This window comes from Carassius auratus, chromosome 23 (genome assembly GCF_003368295.1).
Source record: "Carassius auratus strain Wakin chromosome 23, ASM336829v1, whole genome shotgun sequence".
Taxonomy (NCBI): domain Eukaryota; kingdom Metazoa; phylum Chordata; class Actinopteri; order Cypriniformes; family Cyprinidae; genus Carassius; species Carassius auratus.
Window position 1 is genome coordinate 1,866,838 of NC_039265.1, and position 24,479 is coordinate 1,891,316.

Genomic DNA, 24,479 nt, shown 5'->3' on the forward strand with positions numbered 1-24,479 from the left:
ATTTGTGAGTACTATTGGACAGTGCATTGTACATCATTGGGGAGAGTGCATTATCCAGCGTATGTTGTGAGCATCTGGTAAATAGGCCAGCGGCCCCATTACGGAGCAGAGTTTTGGGTGAGCCGGGAAGTACGAGTACAGGAAGCCGCAAGCAGTCGTGACGGCAACGTTATTCCTCCGGCCCTTCATCTATCAACAACGCCCAACGAAACCCCAGGATAAGTCCTAGTAAACCGTGGTTCTGACCCTATTTCACGTAGAGTGTGTGGAGTGCAGTGGGTGAGTCCTTGTCTTTGCTGTGAGTGTGTACACTTGAAATCTTGCAGTGTTATGCTGTGGTTGTGTTGTCAGTAGCCACCCTAGACTGGATGAGTCGTGGGGGAGACCAGTGACCGTTGAGGCTGGTGAAGCGCCATTTTCATCTATATGCCATTTTGCGACCCCTGCATGGAGACCCAAATGTAACGTCCTGTCTGGACCCTTTCAGAATACCCTGGCTCTGTGGAAGCGGTGGTGAAGAATACACGTAAGCAAGAATGGTGTGAGTAAAAGCCAAAAATTATACCTATATGCAAGGAGGAAGTTTTACTGTTGCAAATTAGCTGTGTGGATTTTCTTTACCTGTTGTGGAGCCTCTTCAAAGGTTCACCCCGGTCCAGATCCCTTAAACTGCAAATAGAAGAGAGGAGAGGGAAGCGTTCAGGCCGGTGCGACAGTGTTTAACTTTCCCCGACGCACAGGAAATCCCTGTGGAGGTCTGCGCTACGACGATTTACTACTCCAGGTCTGACAGTTCATCTACTTACTGTATCGCAGTATTTCACCGTAAGCCCACCGCCCAGGAGAAGTATTCTAGTGAGAATAGAGCCCCAGTTGCCTGTGGAATACTTACCTTTGTCCATTGCTGCGAATCACTAAAGTGAGAATAGAGCCCCAGTTGCCTGTGGAATACTTACCTTTGTCCATTGCTACGAATCACTAAAGTGAGAATAGAGCCCCAGTTGCCTGTGGAATACTTACCTTTGTCCATTGCTACGAATCACTAAAGTGAGAATAGAGCCCCAGTTGCCTGTGAAATACCTACCTTTGTCCATTGCTACGAATCACTAAAGGGAGAATAGAGCACCAGTTGCCTGTGAAATACCTACCTTTGTCCATTGCTACGAATCACTAAAGGGAGAATAGAGCACCAGTTGCCTGTGAAATACCTACCTTTGTCCATTGCTGTGAATCACTAAAGTGAGAATAGAGCCCCAGTTGCCTGTGGAATACTTACCTTTGTCCATTGCTACGAATCACTAAAGGGAGAATAGAGCACCAGTTGCCTGTGAAATACCTACCTTTGTCCATTGCTGTGAATCACTAAAGTGAGAATAGAGCCCCAGTTGCCTGTGGAATACTTACCTTTGTCCATTGCTACGAATCACTAAAGTGAGAATAGAGCCCCAGTTGCCTGTGAAGTACCTACCTGTGTTGTCCCCCGAAGTTTGAGTGACTTCTCTCTTGCAGTGCCATTGGAGTTCTGTGTCGCGGGTTGGCGCTCACCTCGGAGTGTGCAGAAGGGGAGGTGCCGCCCGAGCACCCTGTACGAAGAGATCGGAGGAACAAGTCGTTTATCAGCCAGTCGTATGGACCCAAGTAACAGGTAGCCACTCTCACCGGATCGATTATTCATTGTGTGTTTCACTCTGCCTTCAGGAGAAAAGAAGGGCGCCACGAGTCAACAAAAGCCCAAAGAGGAGGACTAAGGGTTTTCGAAAGGGACAGCGGAGCTTCGTCCCCCTCTTCCCTCTGTGGACATACTAACCCTCGCCGCTTTGGGACCTCCTCGAGGTGGAAACTAGGAAGGGGCGTGACTTGCAACATCTGTGGTCCGCTCCGACCTGTGACAATAGTTTATGGTTTCATGACAACGCTGGGGCACATGTCAGGGAACAGCTTACAGTCACTATCTTGTCCAGGAACGTTGTATCTTCACCTTGACATGGGAGTACCATGCTGACTGGTACAATTCCATTTAGTATGGTGTACTTTGTGCGTACACTTCCAATCACCCTCTCCACATGAACCCTGAGGTGAGCTATCTGGCGTGTTTGTTCCACATCTTTTGCATCCAGCTTGCTGTGTCCTCTTGTGAATGCAGGTATTTTCACTTCAGCACACACGAGACCAACACTTTCTCTGTCAAATCCACGATCTGCCAACACCAAGTCCCCAGGTAATAGTTTATTAAGAAGGTCACTATTCTCAGTCACATGTTTGTCACTAACACGACCTCCCCACCCATGGGAAATGAAAGAGATAGAGCCTTGTGGTGTAATGCAAGTGTCATCCATTTGTGAAGCATCATCTGCTATTGCAGCTGATGAAAAAAACAACAAGTTTAACGTGTTTTGTTTATAACTAACCTTTGTGAAAATGGCGTGAACAAACAAGCGTGTTTGGGAAAATGTTGTTGAAGTTGATGGTTCCCTTCTCGAGGCGCCCTGTGCGAGACAGCCAGCGGGTCATCCTCGGCTACCAAGCCATCTTCCTGACGGGCCGCTATAGAGGAAGAGAGAGTGCGCTGGAGACCCCTCCCCCAAGCACCATGTTTAAGAGCTTCATGTCCCCCATGTTCCTTTGGGCAACAGTTGCAATGTGTGTTTAAATGCTGTTTGTGCAAGTTTCACAATAAAAACATGTATATTTTCACAAAAAGAGCTTTCTCTTCCTCGTGCACCCAGCACTGTGTCACTCACCCTGTCCCAGAGCAGTGCAGAGCCACAACCCATGACTATAATGGCCTCACAAGGGTGCAAGAGTGCCAACACCATACAATGTCTGCCGCGGGCCACCCTCCTGCCAGTGCTTCTAGCCTCGGGGGTGCGGGGCCCTGGTCAAAACAAGCCATCAGTGGCTACGTAGAGCTAACGTGTCTGCTGTGTCATTTCCTGGATGCGTGGAAGGCCATCCCAGGCGTTTCACCATGGGTACTGGGAATTATTCAGCACGAATATTTTCTCCTGTTCAAACGCAGTTTTTACAAAGAGCGAGGATATTCATATTGACCTGGGGACCAGCTCCGTGTCTGATGTTTTATGCTTTATACAGCACAGAATGAACTGCGGGAGTTTGCTGTCTACGCTGAAGGTGTATGTGGCTGCTATTGCCGCTTTTCGTTCCCCGGTTGACGGGCAATCAATCGGTACGCATGCTCTGGTAATCAGTTTTCTCAGGGAAGCGAACGGCTTCACGGCTGCCCTCCGTGCCACCATGGGATCTAGCACTAGTTTTGAGGGCTCTATCTCTACCGCCGTTCAAGCCCTTAGCTTTGATTGGGGTTAAGGAGCTTTCCCTGAAGACTGCCTTGCTTCTTTCTCTCAACTCGGCTTTATTACTAATCTCTATAATAAAGGATGTGCTGTTTCAAAACAGATACTTTCTCCCTGGATTTTGGACGCTATCGCGTTGGCTTACGAATGCCAGGGAAAGGATTGTCCCCTCAACATCAAAGCTCATTCTGTGAGGGCAATTGCTTCCTCCTGGGCCTGGTCTAGAGGTATGTCTATCCAGGATTTATGTCTTGCTGCTGGGTGGTCTTCCAAAAACACTTTCGCCAGGTTTTACAAGCTGGATGTACCTTCTGTAGCATCACATGTACTTGCGGTGAGTTAAGTTTTATTAATTCTGTTATAACCAGCTATACAGTATTTACCATGGCTGCTAACTCTGTGTTATGGTTTATAAGGTTTATGCAGTTGTGACCGCAAAGCTGTTGACCCTGTGTTTAACTCTCGTGCTTGAGTGCTTTTTGTGTTGTGTTTGCCCTGTTCAGTGCAGCCTTCACATTTATTGCATGAAGATATGCAAATTTCGTTAGGGTCGGAGCAGATGTCTTATTGGTCTAGTTCCGCCTATCAGATGAAAGCACTCTTAGCTACACGGCCATTGGCTAGAACTGTCCTGCTTATGTGTGGGGGTGATTGACTCCGTTCAGGGCTTATCTTCACTGCTCTCACGGCGGGATTTTATACAGTTCCCATAAACGTCTTAGCTGACGTAATGTTGAGTTACCGCCTCGAGAAGTGAATGTCTCTGGTTACTATCGTAACCTCGGTTCCCTGAGAAGCAGGAACGAGACATTACATTAGCTGCCGTGGTCGTTATTTGATCAGCTGTGCTAGCGTTCAGTCGTCATTCAGACGTAATTTTCGCGCCTATGCAATTTATAATGCCCGCGAACCTGTCAGTATTTGCATGCTTCACGTCAATTGGCCAGCTGCCCCCAGTTGGCGTTAGCCAATAAGATTTCAGCGAAAGTGGAGAAGGGAAGAGTTCCCATATACGTCTTAGCTGACGTAATGTCTCGTTGCTGCCTCTCAGGGAACCAAGGTTACAATTCTTTTGTTATACGAACATGTAATATTTGGTTTTTTACAATATGAAAAGAGTATGGAAAAGGAAGCGTATATTATTAATCTTTTGATTATTTTAGTTAAGTTTCATATTCATAGGTGCAAATTTACTAATCAGAAACCTTTATTTTCTGTGGTATTGAAAGATTTAGAAAATTATATGGTTTCCATTAAGGACAGTACAAACAAAAAAGCTGTTAAAACCATGTATTTGTTGAATAATTTTAAGATTTTGTGAAATGTCAAAGCCTTTAATTCTTTGTTTGGTCTATTGAGTTTTATTTCTATTCAATTTTTGTATTTTACATTTGTGTATCTTTAACCCTGGCATTTTATTTTATTTTCTATTTTTATTTTCTATTTTTATTCTTTTTTTGTATGTGTGTTCATTTTCTGTAATTGTTATTCATGCATTAAAAAAAAAAAAAAAAAAAAAACAAGGTTACAATAGTGACCGGAGGCTCTTACTGCTGCTAACCAAGCCATGCGATGCCGCTTTGTTAACTCGGAGACCTGAGATCCACAGTACTGTTTTCCAGGCAGGAAAGCTGAAAATTCGTCGAATTGAATTTCTATTGCCAGTCATGAGTGCGAGTATGGCAGTTAATTACACAACAAGCTTTCACCATTGTACCGTATTTTTTAGCTGTACAAAGCAAACAAAACCGTCTATTATCAGTCTAATCCACTACATTCAGCAGCGTCCGTGTCCCCAAGTCCCAAAATGCATTACGTTGCTGTCGTCACATTCTCAGACTCTATTGAGAGTGAGGAGTCACATGCTGATTTGGGTTGTTTTGGACGGGGTCTGAGCTGGTTGGCCATGACAGTAGGAGACGCTATCGGTTGCCAGGGGCAATGCCTTCAGAACTTCACAGAGGCGCGACTAAACATAAAATAGCTCTTTAATTTTTGCACAGTTTTTATTTCGGCGGAACAGAGACGGATCTACGAATACGAGAAAGAAAAGGAAGAAAGTAAAGCAATGCAAAAAGATACGACGAAAGAAAAGGGACCTTACAGGAACAAGCGCAAAACAGTGGAGAAGCTCTCAGGCATCCAAAATATCGACCCATATGAGCTCCCTGCAGTGTTTACAGTGCAAGTCACCTTGCATTCATAATGTTAATGGCTTTAATCTAACCAGGACATTTACATCTTGCAATCACACATTTAACTACCCTAGCTAACCCAGAACTGGTTTGTCCACTTTGCAGCCCCCAACACAAAAACCTGGTACAATATGTGTCATTGGGTTAAAATCAAATTATAATTAAACATACACAGCTTTACCCTACATCAAAACATGTTGGAAATGTTTGTGTACATCAGAGATGTATAGTAACGAAGTAGAACTACTTCACTACTGTACTTAAGTACTAAAAGGCGGTATCTGTACTTTACTAGAGTATTATTTTTTTCTCCTACTTCCACTTTTACTTCGGTACATATTTTCGCTGAGTTTAATACTTTTACTCCGATATTTTTTTATGTGCTGCATCGTTACTCGTTACAATTATAAAAATGTTACGAATCATTCCATTACAAACCACTGCCAGAACTGTAGATGGCAGATTTGATGAAGCTCCCACATCATTGAGCGAAACAAGCGATTAAGAAGACTGCGCGTGCTGACTGAACTGCTGTGAAGAGAGAGATGAACACCGAGCCGAGCCAGATAATGACTCGTTCACGAGTCAAGAACCGGTTGCATCGGTTCTCGGATGACCAGTAACGTTAGTTCTTTCTGACAGTTCGATTCAATAAACCAGTTGAAGAAAACAGTTCACCGATTCTTTTGCGCTCGATGCAATGGCGTCATTGGCGTTGACTGCACCTGGGCTCATAACATTAGCACAGAATCAGTTCAGAATCAATCACCAAAAGAATCAGTTCGGTTCCAGACGCTCTGTGTGTCGGTTTGCTTCACGCTAAATCACACATGCGCAGTATCATCAGCTCCTCGGTTCACGAATCGTACGCGTCTGACAGAACTGTTTCTTGACTCGTGAACGAGTCATTTGTCTGGCTCGGCTCTGTGTTCATCTTCAGTTCTCTCTTCACATCAGTTCAGTCAGTGTACTGTTTGAGTCAATGAATTACTCCGGGATATTGGTTTGTTTTAACTCAGAGGGAGTGTCAGACACATTAAACAAGTTAACAGCTTCATTCATCTGTGGATTAATGCGTATTGGAGACGCGAACTGTTTAAAACGATTCAGTTCGATTTGGTGGACTGTTTCAAAAAGATCCGGTTACATCGAATGATTCGTTCGCGAACCAGATATCACAAACTGTCTTATAACAGACACGGATGAGAAGACAATGCTGAATAAAGTCGTAGTTTTTGCTATTTTTGGACCAAAATGTATTTTCGATGCTTCAAAAAATTCTAAATGACCCTCTGATGTCTTAGGGGTTTGAAACAACATGAGGGTAAGTTATTAATGACATCATTTTGCAAATTGGGCTAACTGACCCTACTAACTGTTTTTTGTTTACAAGAAGTTACAGTCAAAGGAATTGTGACTGTCCTTTAGGTTAATCATTTGAAATAGTAAAAACAATATGTTCAAACTTTTGACTACTTTCTTTAAAAGCTACATAACACAATACTTCTACTTTTACTTTCAGTACTTGAGTAGTAAATTTTAAAATAGACTACTTGCAATACTTAAGTACAAAAAATGTTGAATACTTTAGTACTTCTACTTAAGTGTGGTGCTTAAAGAGCACTTCTACTTCTACTCAAGTCACTATTTTGATAGAGCACTTGTACTTTTACTCAAGTATGGTTCTCTAGTACTTTATACATCTCTGGTGTACATTGAACATCTCCTTACAATCTAGTGTTTACGAAACCGTCGCAGTTATTTAAGTTACTTTGTCATTTTGGTCAAGAAGTGTCTGCTAAATGCAATGTAATTACAACACGCTAAAACGCATGTGAACAAACTTACTTTGGCCAGTTCAACACTGTTTTCATCACCTGCTGTAGATGGACCCAGCCACAGGAGAAAGCCTCGTAACTTTCCAAAGACTTGTGGCTTTTAAACTCCTGCATTGTGTAGTAACTTAGACCAAAAACAAGATAATTCCCAATGTCCATATGTGTGCACAGAGGTAAATGGTTCAGGTCTCTGTGCCACTCGGCTGGAGGGAGCTCATATGGGTCGATATTTTGGATGCCTGAGAGCTTCTCCAAATACCGCTGTTTTGCACTTGGTGTAACCTAAAAACTGTATTCCATTGTTCCTATGTTTCCCATATGTATCGTGTGAGGTATAGGAGCAGTTTTTTTAACGCAGCAGTGACTTCCAGGCATGGTAAAACAGCGTGGATTTGCCATAATAAATGTATTGTTCATTGTTCGTTCATGTTAGTTAATACATTAAATAACAGTAATGAAACCTTACTGTAAAGTGTTGCCTTAGTATTAAATATCAATATATTATTATTTTTTTATTATTATTCACTTCAATGTAACAGAATCATATATAATATTTGTTTTATTATTATTATTATTATTATTTGTGTAATTATACTGCAGCAGCATTAGAAACATCCCTGTTGCTATTTTGAGTAAAAGTAACAATATTTATGAAACGTTGTTTGTGAGTTTTCTTTGTTGATTTCAAATATGAAATCGAATCCTAAAATTAGTGAAACGTTTTGGAGAATTTGATGTTTTCCCATTAAAACAGCTGCACTTGGATTCCTGAGAGGAATGACTATATATAAAAAAAAACATTATCTTATTCTTCTTCTTCTTTCAGATTGTAAAAAAAATTATAGGTCTGTTGCTAAAAAATAATAATAAAAAAGTTGATCACAAAAAAAAGAAATACTTTTCATGTATGAATTGGCCTCCACAGGGTCCTGAGCTTGACCCCATTGAAAGTCTTAAGGATGTGCTGGAGTTGCCTGTGTAGAGTGGCTTGAATCTCCTATATCAATACAAGAACTTGGCCAAAAAAGAATGCAAGCTTTGATAAAAATGTAAATGTTGCGATGTTGCATTACACTGTCGAAACAATGCCACAAAGAAAATGCACAACGTTATCAAAGCTAAAGGCTTTCCAACAAAATATAAGCATGCAACTGTTTTTGGACAGGCAGTGTGAAGTGGACTCCAGCACTTTCAGTGGGGTTAAGATCAGGACTCTGTGGAGGCCAGTGTTTCACAGTCTGAGCTGATGAATCTCATTGTCATTATAAAATATGGACGTGTACATACACTGCATTAGTTGTTCATAGAATTTGTTACAAAACATAAAATATTCCAGGAATATACAAATTACTTGAAATAATGATTCATTCCTAAAATCTTAAGTGCTTGCTTTTTTGTATAGGGGACCCCCTTTCTGGCAATTTATATTCAGAGCTATACAAACACCTTCAGAATATAATCTTTATTATTTCCCACCAGGTGGCAGTAATCTGCCTCAAATCAATGGAGTTTAAAGGATTAGTTCACTTCCAGAATAAAAATCTCCATGTCATCCAAGAGAGTATTGCCAACTAAACAATTTAGTTGCTAAATTCAGCAACTTTTCAGACAACCCAAGCAACATTTTCTTTCAAAATCTCCTAGCAACAAATTTAGCTATTTTTAAAATTTATTTGGCAACTTTAAGCAACTTTTGATAAATGACTCAAATGATAAAGTTGTAATTGTAATAATTTAATATTTGTTCATTTATGATACACTTTGTTAGTAGCTTGTACCTTCGATTGTTGATCAGTTAGTACAGTGCAAGAAATATATCTACAAAAATGGAAAAAGTACTAGTAATTTCACAGGACATTATACATTGCAACCCTGTAACCTGAAAACACGAATTATTACAATGTGTAATTAAAAATGCAGGTAAAAAAAAAAAATAATAATAACCTTTTGGAAAAATAAATACAGAAAATTCCTTCATATTAACAGATCGTGTCCTAATTTACAGACTTTTCTTAGCATACTAACTAATACACCACTTACAAATGTAAAACAATAATTCAGTTTATTTAATAAGAATTGTTATTTAGTTTTAAATATTGTATTATAATATTATATTATTTTAAGAACAAATCAAAATTAGCACATATAAAATATATATTTGCTGAGATTTTATTTGGTAAGACAATTTTGCATTATGATTACGTAATGATGTCATTGTGCAGTGACATCATTTAGCAACTATAAGCAACAAATCCACCTTAGCAACTTCACCTGAAAATTTGTTGGCAACACTGATTCAAGGTATTCACATCTTTCTTTCTTCAGTTGAAAATAAATGAAGGTTTTTGAGGAAAAAGGATTTGCAGTTTCAATGCAGCTTCAAATGGCCATTTCAAGGGCCGGATTTATCTCTTTTCGTGACATAGGTAAAACACATTTGCGGGCCCCCTGCCCTATTAACATTTATGACAGCGTTTTAGTGGCACATAAAAAAAAAATCTAATATTACGAGATTAAAGTCATTTCTAGAATAAAGTCGAAATTACGAGAATAGATTAAAAATATTACGAGAATAACGTTTAAATACTCTTAGAATAAAATCGGAATACGAGAATAAAGTCGAAATGTTTAGAAAAAGATTAAAGCTACAATGTTTTGAGCGCATTACAGTTTAAATAACCGTCGCTGCTCCGCCAAACCACTGGAGGTCGCTGAGTCCTAATAAACGCTTTAACTAAACCATCGAAAGAATTGCCGCATTAAAGCAGGGAACTGTAGTTCTTACATCTCTAACAGTCTGTGAGTTAATCTGTGTGGCTTTAGAGCTCTTTTTACGCATACATGTGCAGAGTCTAGTCTTTGGATTGGTTCAGTGGCTCATGTGTGTGTCTGAGTTGGAAATAAAAGCTGCTGTTCTGGATCGATCTGGAACCTTCCACACGCGCCCCTCCCGCTCTCGCGCTACCCATAATCCACAGCGCGCGTCTTCATTCTTCTCTCCCATCCAACATGTCCATGACAGAGGGTCCGTTAACCGTGCTCGGCCAGAGGACGACCGGCGAGTCCGTTAGGACTCAGAACGGTGAGTCTTGATCCGCTCATATTTTCCCTCAATAAAACCCGGAGTCGCGGTGAACGGGCCGCACGCGACGGTGTTTATTCCGGAAGAGCGCCCGGTGTCTCGAGTAGCACGTGCGGCTAACAGGAATCAGAGTATAATCCTTGATTTAACGTTACATCAAAATACTTCTTCAGCTTTAAGCATTGTCTTCTTCAGCCGTTAACACATCGATTCCGTTGGGACAGTGGGCCATGAGCCGGTAACGTTAGATCAGTGTGTCGCATCTCTAATAACGTTACTGTTTGCAGGAGCAGTGACGCCACTGAGCGCGTGTTACCAATGAAGTCTGTCTAAAACCCTTGCTTTCACCACACAGTACATGCACTTGGAAGAAAGAGGTTTAATGTAATGCACATGTAACGTTAGATGCCAATATTAGTGTTGGTAACTGAGGACTTCTGCTTCTGTGTGATTCACGCCACACCTGCTGCCTTATAAGGACCTGTTTCAAATCCTCAGATGGAGGGTCGTCGACTTATTTTATTATAACGTACATTAAAGGTTACATTTATTCACCTCATAAATCATTGTTCTTGCTAAAATATTTCTTATTACGTGAGATCTGCTGTAGGGACGTGTTGGTATCAAAGTTTCCTGTTGCGATTAATTGCTCATGCTTTTATCACGGTATTGAAATGTAGTTTTAAATAAATGGAAGTAATACAGTATAACAGGTTAAATTAACTTTTTTTTTCTTATAACAAAAATAACTGAACATTTAAATACAATAAAGTATTGAAAGTTTTACACAGATTAAAGTGCAAAAGAGCTAAAAAAGATGAATAGGTATCACTTTACAGTAAGGTCTCATTAGTTAACCATTGACATTCACAATGAGCAACAGCTACATTTGCTACAGAAGTTATTTATCTTTGTTTAAAAAAAATAAATACAAGTCTTAGTTCATTTTATTAAAAATTGGAATACCTAAGATTTATGAAGCCCCAGTGTAAAGTGTGAACGAACAATAAAGAATCAAAACACTTTCGAAATACTATAACACTATATCTATGGTATGTTTAATCCAGATTAAAATGAAAAAAAAATAGCCTATTAAGTCAAAATACTTGGCACTGTGATGAACATCATAGCAAATACACAAATCTGAATGGCTATTTAAAATTATTTAAATACGTTTTAGAAAGCAGGGCAGCTGCTTTATTTATGGGGTATCCAGAGTAAAGGTTGCATTTTCTACAGTTTAGCGCCATCTGCTGTCAGAGAGTGAATGTGCTTTCATTCAGCGCATCTCTCACGTGTTCCTCGTGTGCTTCTCATGCATGCTTGTTTACATCAGAGTGTACAGCTCTTTCAGGCAACATACAGCGGTGTTGGGCATTTTGACCAGTTGATGGGAAAAGTATTCTTAAAATGGATTAAACATTCTGGATAACTTGTAATATATATTCACAGTATTTAGAAGTTCCCACGATAACAATATTTTGTATATTTGTTACCGTGATATATCGCATTAACAAATAACGACACAAGTCTAATCTGCAGTTTAGTTTAAAGATGAATTATTGTGCACCCATAGCACTCCTCACTGTCATTAAAACATAGGATATTGTTTGTTAATAAAATTGTTGTTTGTAAAATTGTAATCTAAGTGCTTATCTCCATTAATGAGAGTGCTGTATATGTGTAGCCTATATCGAAATCATAAAAAATTGTTCACTTTATTACTTTTCTCACTCCAGGAAAAATAGTTTGTACAGGTAGTTTAAAATGTGTACGGTGCATACATATTTACGCAGTTTATTTTTTGCAAATTCACAATATGTGTGTGGAAATTTGCATAAGTGTATTTCTTTTTGTATACTAATTCTAATCAATATAGAATGTTTTTTTTTTTTAATGGTTGGTGTTCACAAACCAAACATAGTGCCTTCTATGCAGTATGTTAATAGAAGAATTTAATGCAGTGTTAATTGCAAAACGCTGCAAAAGACGTGAGTGCAATGCTCAAACACATCCATGTAGAGCATGTTTACATAGAAAATGCTCTAAAAAGCAGTGTGTTGGAATGCAAAAATATATTGTTTTTCGTTCTTGTAGTGCCGACAACATTGGTATACATAATTAATTTTATTTGTTGCATTGCAGTCATGGCCGCTGCATCCATTGCTAACATCGTGAAGAGCTCTCTCGGTCCCGTCGGCCTGGACAAGATGTTGGTGGACGACATCGGTGTAAGTGCAGACGTTTCTCCTCTGGTCAGAGTAACCCGTGATGTTCAGATCTTGTGTACTTAAAGGGATAGTTCACCCAAAAATGAGAATTCAGTCATTAATTATTCACTTTCATGTTGTTCCAAACCTGCAGGACATCCGTTCATCTTCAAGACACAAATTAAGATATTTTTTGGTGAAATCCAAGAAATTTCGACCCTCCCATAGACAGAAAGGATCCTTACATGATCCAGGTCCAGAAACGTAGCAAGGACATCGGTAATATAATCCCTGTAAATCGATAATTACAGAGATAAGCTATTTGTACACAAAGAAAACAAAAATAACTACTTCATTTAAAAGTTTATAGCACTATTTTAGAGCATCACAAATAAGTAAACAACGTGAGCAACTTGTGTACACAGATGTGCTGTTTACATTGTTTATGCTTTGATCTGAACGTAAACATTAAAGAATATCTTAATTTGTGTTCTGAAGATGAATGGAGGTCCTGCAGACAACATGGAAGTGAGTAATTCAAGACTGCATTTTCATTTTTTGGTGGACTATCCCTTTAATGTCTTATAGGGGACATTAGAATAGTTTGTAGATGGCAAATGCAGTGTGGATGTTCCTATCTGTTTTGTTTTCTCATATTTAGCATCTGTGTTTCAGGACGTGACCATCACCAATGATGGAGCCACCATCCTGAAGCTGCTGGAGGTGGAGCACCCGGCGGCTAAGGTCCTCTGTGAGCTAGCAGAGCTGCAGGACAAGGAGGTCGGAGATGGCACAACATCAGTGGTGAGACATTTGCTGATTTATATAGATGTTTCGGATAAGAAACATTTCCTGTTATAGTGCCATCCATACAGTATTTGTATGTGTGGCTATGCTAACAGGACACAGAAACTGCCTGTCATAAACTACGGGACGTGCAGGTCTTTCTCTGCCGCTTCCACATCCTGACAGTACATCACACAGTGTTGATTAAATATGAGTTACTGTGAGAGCCACTCATCTGTGTGTGTGTGTGTGTGTGTGTGTGTGAAGGTGATCATCGCCGCCGAGCTGCTGAAGAGTGCAGATGAGCTGGTCCACCAGAAGATCCACCCCACCTCCATCATCAGTGGATACAGATTGGCCTGCAAGTAAGAGTCACTTCCTGTGCCAACGAGAAGTCTGGTGGGTTTAAGCATGATTGACATCAAAATAAAACGGTCTAATTTGCTGTGGTTCACAGGGAGGCAGTCAGATACATCAATGAGAACCTGACCATCAGCACTGATGATTTGGGCAGAGAGTGCCTCATCAATGCTGCCAAGACCTCCATGTCCTCTAAGATTATTGGAGTGTATCCTCTGTGTTGAGCTGTTTCATGCTACTGTGCTTGTGTGTGTGTATGTGTGTGTGTGTATGTATGTATATATATATTAGGTGCATCTAAAAAAAAATTGAATATCATGGAAAAGATTAATAATTTTTTTTAATTTATTTAAATAAAGCAAACTTTCTTTTGTTTTAGATTCATTGCACATAAACTAAAATATTTTCTTTACGTTTTTTTTTTCTCGTTTTAATTCTGATGGTTACGACTTACAGCTTAGGAAAATGTAAAATTCAGTATCTAAAAAAAATAGAATACTGCATTCTGAGCTTGATTAGTTTGATTCATTTTGAGTATAAGTACAGAGTGCTGTATCAAAGTATATTCATAGAAAGTTGATTGGAAAGGAAAAAGATGGATAGAAAACGGTACACAAGCAACAGAGATGACCACAGCCTTGGGAAGATTGTCAGGAAAAGCTGATTCAAGAACTTGGAGAGTGGACTGAAGCCTGAGTCGGTGCATCAAGAGTCTCCACACTCAAGAGCTACAGATTGTTGCTCAGTGGTCCATAGTCCTCTTTCAGATGAAAGTAAATTTAGCATTTCATTTGGAAATCAAGGTCTGGAGGAAGATTGGAGAGGCACAGAATCCAGAGTCCAGTGTGAAGTTTCTGAAGTCAGAGATGATTTGGGTGCCGTGGCGTCTGCTGGTGTTGCACCATTGTGTTTTATCAAGTCCAGAGTCAATTCAGCCATCTACCAGGAGATTTTGGACCACATTATGCTTTAATCTACTGACAAGCTTTATGGAGATGCTGATTTCATTTTGCAGCAGGACTTTAGCACCTGTCCACAGAGTCAAAACCCCTTCCAAGAGGTTTGCTGACCATGATATTACTGTGCTTGATTGGCCAGCGAACTCACCTGACCTGAACCTCACAGAGAATCGATGGGGTATTGTGAAGAGGAAGAGAAGTAACCTCTGACAAACAATACAGAGAAGCTGAAGACTGCTATCAAAACTCCTCAGCAGTGAGACAGATTGATCATCTCCACGCCGCACTGAAACAGTCATTCATACAAAACAGCCCAACCAAGTAAGCTGTAGGTCATAACCATCAGAATTAAAATTTAAAAAATCTTAAAATATTTCAGTGTGTGTGCAATGAATATAGAATATAAGAAAGTTTGCTTTTTTGAATTAAATTGCAAAACATAAAGTACTTTTTCATGATATTCAAATTTTTCTAGATGCCCCTGTATGTGTGTGAGTATATTACTATTATTTATACATATATATGCATGAATATATCTTCTTAATATAATTACCTATATAAATATTACATTTTATATTTAAAATTGTATTAATTTCACACGTTTGTGTGTGTGTGTGCAGCCTCTATTTACAAATTCTGCTTATTAGAGATTCTGCTTATTAAAAGTATTTTTAGTTTTTATTATTTTCTTCATAATATTTTGCGTTTAACTGTCCAAATCATTTCACAGCATCCAATGTTTTATGATTGTATTATTCAGTAAGGCTGCATAACGAGTCTGTATTTAATTTCAGAGTTTTAAACTTCATTAAGAGTTTCTCAGACCTTGACTAATCGATTGAAATGAAGTTCCTTGACGTTCTGTCAGTGATTCAGATTTTTTTGCTAATATGGTGGTGGACGCTGCCCTGGCTGTGAAGTTTGTTGATGGTAAAGGTGTTGCTCGCTATCCCATCAACTCTGTGAATGTGCTGAAGGCTCACGGACGCAGCCAGAAGGAGAGTTTCCTGGTCAACGGATACGCTCTCAACTGCACTGTCGGATCTCAAGGTCTGTTCACACACGTCAGGCTTGTTTCTGACATCGCACAGTGTACGTCAGTATGTGTGTGTTTGTAAGTTTTGTTTGTATCGTTCAGGAATGGTGAAGCGTGTGTCCAATGCCAAGATAGCCTGTCTGGACTTCAGCCTGCAGAAAACCAAGATGAAGATGGGTGTTCAGGTGGTCATCAACGATCCGGAGAAACTGGACCAGATCAGACAGAGGTGAGGGCACGTTGTTACACACACACACACACACACACACACACACACACAACGAAACTTCCCATTTACATTGCTGCCACACATCTGTGGTGTGTGTAGTTATACGCGTGGGATAAAGCATCGTCTGCCCAAAGCCTCTCTTACACACAGATACACACGTCTGTGTTTTACTTTTGGGCTGTACAACATGTATCTATACCACTGTAGGTTTGGGCTCAAAAGGAATATTTATTCAGAATTTTTTTTAATTAAGTTACATTAAAGACATTTTATTATGTTACAAAATATTTCTTTTTTTTTTTTTTAATTTCATATATGAAGCAGCACAACTTTTTTCAGCATTGATGATGATCAGAAATGTATCTTGAGTTAGTAAATCAGCATATTACAATGATTTTTGAAGGATCATATGACAATGAAGACTGCAGTGATGATGCTGAGAACTGAAAAGTTTTTATTGTTTTTATTTTATTTTTACTTATTGAAGCAAAAAAAAAGTATACTTTAACTATATATCTAACCCAAATTGTAAAGGAAATAAAAAATAAAAACTATAGATGCATTGAAAATTACTACTGAAACCCATTTTAATTAAAAGAAAAAATAAATGTTTTTGTTGTTGTTGTTTTTTTCACTGATTTGATATCAGACTAAGTATTAACGCTATAAATGCATTATGATTATTTGACTCTTTATGTGGTTTTAGTAATTTGAGCACAATTATTTTAGACCCTATTAACCTCTGTATTTAGGTGAACCCGTTACACGTGAGCGTCATATCAACTAATTGGAACCGCTTTTAATTTTACCTCCTGACATGAGATTTATTATTTTCAAAAGGTTTTTTATTTATTTATTTTTTTTATACTACAATTAAGCATATTTACCTACTTAAAAAAAAAAAAAAAAGTAATTACCTTTTTTTTTGGTAGTTTGTATGCAAACAAGGGTCCTCTCTCAGTTAGGGCTATTCATGTCTCGAGCTGTGACTGATCAGTCGATCATTTTCATCAGTTTCGCCGATCTTTCATCATCTGTTTCTCAGGGAGTCGGACATCACGAAGGAGCGCATTCAGAAGATCCTGGCGTCGGGAGCGAATGTGATTCTGACCACCGGGGGCATTGATGACATGTGCCTGAAGTACTTTGTAGATGTCGGAGCCATGGCTGTGAGGAGGGTGCTCAAGAGGGACCTCAAACGCATCGCCAAAGCTACTGGGGGTCAGACGACTGCACATGCTTTAGTCTACACCTAGAGCGAGGCCTTCTGTTCCTGAAATACATAGGTCATTTATTCTCTGTTTTGGTTTTTCCCCTACAGCCACAATGTGCTCGTCCCTGTCTAACCTGGAGGGAGAGGAGACGTTTGAGGTGACCATGCTGGGTCAGGCTGAGGAGGTGGTGCAGGACCGAGTGTGTGACGACGAGCTCATCCTCATCAAGAAGTGAGAGCATCTTCCTTTTCCTTCAGCAGAACCTGTACCATTGAATTGATGCCTGATATCACCTTTCACCTTTGATAGCTTGATAACTCTGACCGCTCCAGAGCTCATACAGACCCACAATCCTGCGTGTCTCTGAATAATCGGTCTCAATCTTAAAGAGGAGACATTCAACACATTACCTACTGGGTTTTCTGGAAAATAAGTTGCACATGGTCCAAAATGCATTGATGAAAGAGGAAAAAAAACGTGTTTAAAGTATTTTATTAAATTCCGATCCGTAAAATACCATTAAATAAAACCAAATGTTTCCAACATTACACATATTAGAATTGTTTTAATTCCCCTTGCTCCACAAAAATGTTTTTGTATACAGAAGAAAAAAAGGAGAAACAAATCAATATTAACCCTTAAGACATCAAGCCTAAACACGTTTAAAGTGTAAGTCAGTCACCGGTGTGATGGGAAATGTGCTTTAACACACTTGATTAACTAGCCTTAGAAGTACAGCAGTGTTAAAATCACGAGGAGAGAGAAAACATTTGTGTACGAGTTGAACTGATTTCATCTATTTCGCTAATAACTTAAAAAATGACTTTCTGAAAAATAATACTGCTGCTATTGCTGTTCACTGCATGGGACCCTGAGCTGGGTTTTCCTTTGGAAACGTACTTGAAAATCACATTTAAGGGTTTTTGGTTTGTTTTTAATGCTGTTTTCTGTCTCTCAGCACAAAGGCACGCACGTCTGCCTCTATCGTCTTGCGTGGGGCGAATGACTTCATGTGTGATGAAATGGAGCGCTCTCTGCATGACGCCCTGTGTGTGGTGAAGAGGGTGCTGGAGTCCAAATCTGTGGTACCAGGAGGAGGCGCTGTCGAGGCTGCACTGTCCATTTATCTGGAGAACTACGCCACAAGCATGGTGAGGACCCAAGCCTTCAGCTGCCTGCTGGGATCTTTACTTTCTTGATGTTTCTGTTTCTAGGTGAAATGTTACATTGTAATAAACTGACAGTTAAATAATAGCTGATGTATAAATGCACAATCTAGGCTTTTATTTTTAAGACCAGTACTATATATATTACTGTATTGTGTGTGACTGGAAGCATGCACACTCCCATTATAATTGCTGCCGTGCCTGTGTGATGGCGTGTGCAGTTATACGTGTGGGAGACAGTGAGCGTCCTGAGAGGGGAAGGGACAGATCCACAGCTCTGCTGACAGCTGCGTCCATCCTGCTCAGAACAAACATGACACATTATCACTGAGACACATTAACCTCACTACGGGTACAGACCGCTCAGAACACCCTTCACCATCATAGGTTTGTAGTGATTCACCTCAGCTTTCCACTTCTGAGGTCCATGACCATCTGGCTTCTCTCCTGAGGTCACAAGAGGGCGGCGCATCGAGCAAAATAGTACTAATGCATGTTTTTCAAAGCAATATATAAGAAATTAATTTGCTTTAACAGTTTTAAACAAAACAGCATTTGTCATATGAATGAATAGTTTAATACAAAGGACAGAAAACCAATCACAAGAAGTACTTTTTCATTTAAATACATGAGATGGAGTGGGATGGGGGAAAACCTTGCATTTTAGATGGCTTTCTAAACACAACGGTGTGCGACAGTGATAGATAAATATGCGTTCTGTGTGAATGGCTTGGTTTCAGTCTTTCAGTAAACATCTCTGCATCAAGGTCGTTTTTCTTCCCCGTACTCTTTTGAATGACCGGCGCGGCAGCACTACATCCAGTGTTCAACCGGAGGAGCTATGAGGAACATTAAAATGCACCGACACTATCATCGTCATCACCACTGATAAGGCAGCCTGACGCACAACTAGAATGGGGATTATTATAGGTTCGATGAATATTTACAATTAAAAAGAAATCGACAGCCATATACTGCAACACATTTAATGTTGTGTTTTACAAAGTTGTGTGTTTTAATCTGCTTCGTTTGGTTCTTAGCTCTTACTAAATTACATACTGAGGAAATGAATAGGGAATAAATGGGAAAATGTTGTGGGCACTGATCAAATCTTTAACATACAGCAGCTGTGCTTTTTAATAATTGGTGTGTATGAATGAACTATTGAATCTGTTGTGTGTTTGACCTAGGGTTCCCGTGAGCAGCTGGCTATTGCTGAATTTGCTCGCTCCCTGCTCGTCATTCCTAAAACTCTGGCAGTCAACGCCGCTCAAGACTCCACCGACCTGGTGGCCAAACTCAGAGCCTTCCACAATGAGGCTCAGGTCAACCCTGAACGCAAGAACCTCAAATGGTTAGTGTTGCTCTCTTCTCATCACACGCTCTTCAGCTCTTGAAGAAATATGACTGCGCTGTCAGACAGCAAACATACAATCAGGAGTAAAAACTCTGCTGTTTAGAAGTAAGCTTGTGGTTTACTTCCCTAAAATGTCTTTAGAATTGATTTGGTAGATGAATGGGATTTGTGCAGACCGTCTGGAAGCGATGTGGGTTATTATGGATTAGCTGAGAGCCAATGCAGTTTGGATTCCTCTGTTTAAACCTGTTTGTGTGTGTGTTGTTAGGATTGGGTTGGATCTGGTAAATGGCAAGCCAAGAGACAACAAGCAGGCGGGAGTGTATGAACCCACGATGGTTAAAACCAAGAGTCTGAAGTTCGCCACAGAGGCAGCCATCACCATCCTCCGAATCGATGATCTCATCAAGCTCTTCCCTGACCAGAAAGAGGGTGGGCCCTCCTACCAGGATGCTGTCCAATCAGGATCTCTGGAGGGATAAAGTTCAATTGGCTGGTTCTAGAGTCACTCCGCTCAGATTTTGTATTTATATTTGGATCCATCTGATGAGCTGTTAGTGTAGAATGTGCACTTTGATTGCGTTACTTATGTTTTGCTATTAGCATGGCTGTTGGTCATGTGTAATGTAACAAATGTTCCTTGTTCTGTCATTTCAAAAAATAATAAACCAGAATGGCATAAAAAGGAATCTTGTTTCTGGTGTTTTGAGAAAGAAAAAAAAAGTGTGTGTTTGTGTATACTTTTGTATTTTTATATTTTAACTCGGTTGACTTTACTAGGCAAATGCATTCAATATTAAATAAATACAAATACTGTTGGACCAAGCAATCCCCTTTGAATTTCTAAGCTACTACATAGTGATTTATGCTATGCACCATATTCTTATTGCTAGCAAATAATCCTCCCATTTCTTTTCAGAGGTAGTATGAATCACAATGTACTTTTCTCGTATGGAATATAGGCTCTTCTTCATGCAGCTGGTCTTATTTTTCATATTTGGGTGAACTCCTCAAGAACTTAAACAAAATACTGAATGTCAGGCTGTTTCGTTTCCAGTAGTTAACTACTTGGCCTCAGTTAGTGACATTGGCTTTTTAACACAAACATGGCCTGAGAATGACATTACAAAGGCTACAGTCTCAAATTTTGGCAATGAAAGCAAAAATAAATATACAGCATCCAAATTCATCTTGTTAAAATAGCGTTTCCTGTAAAGATGCTGTGGAATTTCAGTTGGGTAACAAACATGAGCAGTTTGCATCTAGACTGTCCCAGCAGTCTTCATGACTCGTCGGCCTGTTTTAGGCCGGTTTACACCGACTGGCATCTCCATGGATCCAGTGGCATATCTGGGCGTACTTGGAGGGTGTTATTCTGACCGCCACATTATAGTCCTTCTGTATCCCATCGACATCCACCCACTGGTGTCCAGAGAACACGCCAATTACCTTCCTCTTCCACTTCCCTTTGCCTCCCTGATCCCGTAGCCTCACGTACACCCCGGCTCCGCTCGACCCCTTCTGAGCATCACAGTACTGGTACATGAGGTCCCTGGACTCCTCTAAGACCGAACAGAAGCGGTACACCACTTTCCCTGATTGGTCATTGTCGAAACCAGAGAAGTGGATTCTTCCAGCTGGGATGTCCTTGACTACAGGAACTATGCCTAACTCCATGAACTTCATCTTATGGGGTCGTTTCAGCTCTAGAAGGGCGTAGTCATAGTCAGCTGAGATCTCCCTGCCTGCTCTCCTCGTCCAGCCCGCTGGCACTTGTGTTAGTTTGACACGTGTCCACCTCAACACCGGTGGTCTGGACCGATCCGAATCTGTCTCACGTCTAACACGGTTCTTCCTTTTCCTCCCGTGTTGTCTATGAAGTAGTTCTTCAGTGGCTACATCTTCTTCATTTCCCACTTGGCTTTCTCTCCTCTCTCCTCCTCTCCTCCTGCCTCCTCGTTGGCGTCCTCCCCTGCGTTTGGAGCGAAGCTTCATGACACCCACTCGCAGCCTCTTGGTCCCTTTCAGATAGACCTGGCCATCATGGACACAGTGGGCAGAAGTCAATACGTGTTTTGGAGAAACTAAAATGCCTGAGCAGCCTGTAGAGAGCCTGACTGAGGCAGAAAAGGGGTAATTGGTGATGAACTGTTTATCTGTGATCACGAAGCGGCCGTCCATGCCGTATACCTGCCGTTTTCTGCGTTTAAGGTGTCCTGCATTGCAGACGACAGAAGAGGATGCGTTTCTTAGCTCGGAGACCTCTTCCAGTTGTATTTTGGTGAAGGTGCGTGTTCCGTTCTCGTAGACGGTTTCGTAAGACAGTAGTCGTTCCAGCTCCGCAGGCCTATCTTCTGGCAGCTTTCTTTGGCACTCGATCCCACACATCACTCCTGGCTCACTGAAGTTTTCTGCAGTGAATTCTGGGCTTTGGAGCTTCACTGTGCTTTGGTCCAGGATCACTGGGATCTTTATCGGTGTCAAAAGGCAGTCATCTTCATTGTTTGCAATAGAAGCACCACTATAGACCAAAGATACAACCACAGCCAATGCGGTCAGACCGAACAAGAATGATGGAGGACTTGTCATCTTGCTCTACCTGAAGGTAAAGGGACAAGAGTTCAGGGGTGAGGCTTAAAGATAGTTTCAGTGTTTCATAACACCAAATAAATAGTCATAGAAAAAACTGGACTTCTTTACTCTCTACTTCTGGTAATGATAATGTAGGGATAAAAATGTTGGTGCGGCTAATGAAAATTACAAACAGGAGCCCAAAAAAAGACAACAGATGTCTGTTTGCTGAAGAGGGATTCCTGACTACTCTCATCACAGGAATGGCAATGCTGACAGCTGCATGTTGGGAAGAGTAAAAATTACATATGTGGACACCTATTTTGGTCATGTTAATATAGCTATCCAATAAGCAAAAATGTGTACCAAGTGTAAATAATGCACTTCCTAAAGTTAGATCTATTAGCTTGACTGGTAAGTCAAGGGTTCAAATACTAGAATAGAATTATTTTATTTATATATATATATAATATAAACTGCACTGCAACTCTTTATGAATAAAAGCACCAATCAAATGTTTAAACATGGATGTACAGTTATTAACTAACTGTCTGCTATGCAGTTTAACTGACACTACCGCTGCATCTCTCTGGAGCTGAAAACTGATAAACTGACCAGCAATGAAAGACTGCAGATGAAGCGCTAAGATGTTCCTGATATGCAACAAGAAACATCATAACCAATAAAAGCAAAGAGGTTAGGATTGTGTTTAACAATGTTAAAATACTATTGGCCTGAAGGTTGAAAATGACATTATTTTGAACAAGAAAATAGGTGAAATTTGTAATTGTAAACAAGTAAATTATGCTGCATTTATGGATTGAGTACTGCCATGCATAAGAAAGATTGTTACTTGTGCTATGTATTATATATAATACCCTGTATATGAAATGGTGTGTATGGTGTGAGTATACTTTTAAAATGACCCAGTTATGTATCAGCAAGTTTGCAGTTTTATTAATATGCATCTTGAGTAATGCAATGGAAAAGGTCAAGTCGCACCATTACTGCATTAAAAAGGAGGAATGCAATAAATTATAAGAGTAAAGTATTTCGATTAGGCTGGTGTTATTGATTTAAAGAGTTGGCTTTAAAGGAGTAACGCGGTAAGAAAAGGTAAAAAATAATAAAATACTACTGTTGCTTTGGCTTTCATACAGCTATAAATAATGCAGTGACAGCATCGTGAAAAGATAAGGATTACTTCTGTATTGAACTGTCTCCGCCTAATTGGCAAGTTATTACACTGTCTGTTTCTAATTTACATTCAGCATTTTAATAAACGTTATTAAAATAGGAACTCACCGTCGAAGCTCCTGAACCCGAGACGGATGCGCTCCAGCGGACTCCTCTGTTGTGCCAGCAGCACCGGCGCGCGCAGTGTTTAACACCGCGGATCGGTGAAGGTGCGGGGAGCGGTGACGCTCAGAGAGAGGCGGATCCACACCCACGCCGTTCAAACGAGGCTCCGGGCACTTCAGCTAATTATACACGGCATGGGTTAAAGCGGTTACATCCCGAGCTGAGATAGTATTAACAGAGTAAGTTTATTTCTTTGAAACCGTATACATATCACTGGAACAGGTCATTTTTTTACTTTTTTTTTTAGGGCTTTATTGTCACCCTGGCAATGTTAGTAGTTATTTTTGCATCTGGCTATGTCTGAAATATGGACACTTGTGAATTAAAGGACATACTATTTACAGCCTCACCGTACTGTTAATTTCTAGATGCATCAGGCATTTTTATTTATTTTATTATTATTATTTTTTTTATTATTTATTTATTTATTTATTTATTTATTTCTGAAATGAATGAGCATTTCCAGCACATCTTAAATTGTGTATGTATTTATTTATTCATTCATACTACAATTAATTGTTCCTTATTTACCAAAATTACAACTAAATTGAAAATGACAGTCTGAAAAGTGAAATTTACCTTTACAAGTAGACCTACAGTAACTACGTACCCTACATTTTTTGCTGTGAACATTGAAGAGCAATCATTAGTGTATATATATATGTGTGTGTGTGTGTGTGTGTGTGTGTGTATATATATATATATATATATATATATATATATATATATATATATATATATATATACTATTCTCAACATGTTATTGTTTTTATGATGGAATTTAAATAAAATTAAAAGTC

General features: G+C 39.8%; 2 protein-coding genes across 2 annotated transcripts; one reads left to right on the forward strand and one right to left on the reverse strand.

Moving 5' to 3' along the window:
- Positions 1–10,248: 10,248 nt before the first annotated feature.
- On the forward strand, positions 10,249–20,431 carry tcp1 (t-complex 1). Its single transcript, XM_026199188.1, has 12 exons — positions 10,249–10,429; positions 12,575–12,660; positions 13,315–13,443; positions 13,693–13,790; positions 13,883–13,993; positions 15,613–15,794; positions 15,883–16,009; positions 17,055–17,230; positions 17,331–17,454; positions 18,182–18,374; positions 19,580–19,743; positions 20,015–20,431. The coding sequence occupies exons 1-12, from the start codon at positions 10,357–10,359 to the stop codon at positions 20,226–20,228; spliced, it is 1,677 nt and encodes a 558-aa protein (XP_026054973.1). The 5' UTR covers positions 10,249–10,356; the 3' UTR covers positions 20,229–20,431.
- Positions 20,432–20,566: 135 nt separating this feature from the next.
- LOC113040962 (inactive serine protease 35) lies at positions 20,567–23,934 on the reverse strand. Its single transcript, XM_026199189.1, has 2 exons — positions 23,623–23,934; positions 20,567–22,345 (listed from the first exon to the last, which is right to left on the reverse strand). The coding sequence occupies exon 2, from the start codon at positions 22,333–22,335 to the stop codon at positions 21,049–21,051; it is 1,287 nt and encodes a 428-aa protein (XP_026054974.1). The 5' UTR covers positions 22,336–22,345; positions 23,623–23,934; the 3' UTR covers positions 20,567–21,048.
- Between the last annotated feature and the right edge of the window lie 545 nt (positions 23,935–24,479).